Source organism: Amblyomma americanum, chromosome 7 (assembly GCF_052857255.1).
Source record: "Amblyomma americanum isolate KBUSLIRL-KWMA chromosome 7, ASM5285725v1, whole genome shotgun sequence".
In the NCBI taxonomy this organism is placed as follows: domain Eukaryota; kingdom Metazoa; phylum Arthropoda; class Arachnida; order Ixodida; family Ixodidae; genus Amblyomma; species Amblyomma americanum.
Genome location: NC_135503.1, coordinates 20801210 through 20802652, shown reverse-complemented (window position 1 = coordinate 20802652; position 1443 = coordinate 20801210). Strand labels below are relative to the sequence as shown.

Here is a 1443-nt window from a genome sequence, read left to right as displayed (position 1 = left end):
AAATACAACCTCAACTTCCTGCCGAACCCGGTAGATAAAATCTACCAAAAACTGTTCAGTGAAGGCAGCCCTGGAAGAGCACTAATGCCTTACTTTCCCGCCAGAATAACAGCAGGCATCGGGTATCAGAGGGGACACCAGCGCCAGTGCTTGACTTCAAGGAAGAGCTAACTCGGCCACAAGAGATCTTAAACAAAGCCATTGCAAACGTAGCATACACCGCGTACATACTCCACAAGTGGTCTCTTGCCTGACACGAAACACCTTTGCACAAAAGATGCACCCACTGCCAAGAACAATAGAGCAGATTTGCAACATCTTATGCGGACTTGTCCATCTTTCTAACGAGGGAAACACAAAATTCAGCATGTACCACACGACATGGCCACCCTATTAGACAAGATACAATCAAGCACCGCAGCACAACATGCCAATTTGGCATACAGTAGTGAGAGCAGCCTGCTTCGAGTAGTGTAAGAGAGGCCGACTGACTTACAACGCGCAGCTCTGAAGGCTATGACCTACTACAAGTTGCCTCTGCACATATACCCCCATCCTTCCTAATTCCGCAACAGTGGCCGAGAGCCATCCCTCCCTTGCAATAAAGGCTGCATTCATTCACTCTTGAAAGCAATAAATGTGCCGAGTATGAAGGAGCCTGTAGACTCTGGTTGAAATTTGTATGACCAACATGATTGATGTTCCTCACTAATTGTTTTTTATTTCATGGACGAACTCGTTCAATGGCATTTTGCCTCATTGATATGGAACTTTGTTCTTGAATTGGTAGATGAAAGACCTACAAATTGATTGTTACAGGAGCAGATTTATGGGCAACTCCCAAAGGTTTGTTTTGTGCATTGAATGCAAAGGAAGGGCATTCAGGACACTTTCGTGCGGGGAATGGCAGAAGAATAGCAAATCATCACAATTGAGGCTCCTGTAAAAGTGATGAAGGTGGTATGAAAACTGCCCTCAAGTCAGCAAAGTCAGGGAAAATGTGCTATGGAAGCAGCATGACACACACGAAGGCATTGCATTTTCCAATGCTTCGATGCAAATCTTACACTTGATACAGACTTTCTGCAACCATGCTCGCACGTATGCTTTGCTTCTTTTTCTGGTGTGTGTGTTGCACAGAAGCGACCATTTCGGTCGAGACAAGACATTTGATCACAGGCCTTTCGTGCTGTAGTCCTGTTAAATTACAAAGCAGATATTAGTCACTATACAGCACGTGCCTGCTAAACAACTGCATACTTTTCCTTTGATAGCTACGGGATTTAATATTATTTCAAGAACTTAACCTGCAAAAGTTGTGACTGGAACAAAACCATACCCTTAGACACCCAGTTATCAGTGCAGTTGCAGTGAAAAATGACAAAAAGGGATTACTGGGTAGATATCAGCAAAGAGAAGCAAGAGGTTCTGCATTCTCAAGCT

The 1443-nt window shown here is 44.1% G+C and overlaps 1 protein-coding gene across 1 annotated transcript in view; it reads right to left on the bottom strand.

The window, feature by feature from the left end:
* Window positions 1-319: 319 nt before the first annotated feature.
* LOC144097016 (tetratricopeptide repeat protein 27-like) overlaps window positions 320-1443 on the bottom strand; it is a 2676-nt gene continuing 1552 nt past the window's right edge. Inside the window, exon 2 of the mRNA XM_077629810.1 lies at window positions 320-341. Within this exon, the coding sequence (XP_077485936.1) occupies window positions 320-341 (22 nt within the window). The remainder of the gene's footprint in view (window positions 342-1443) is intronic.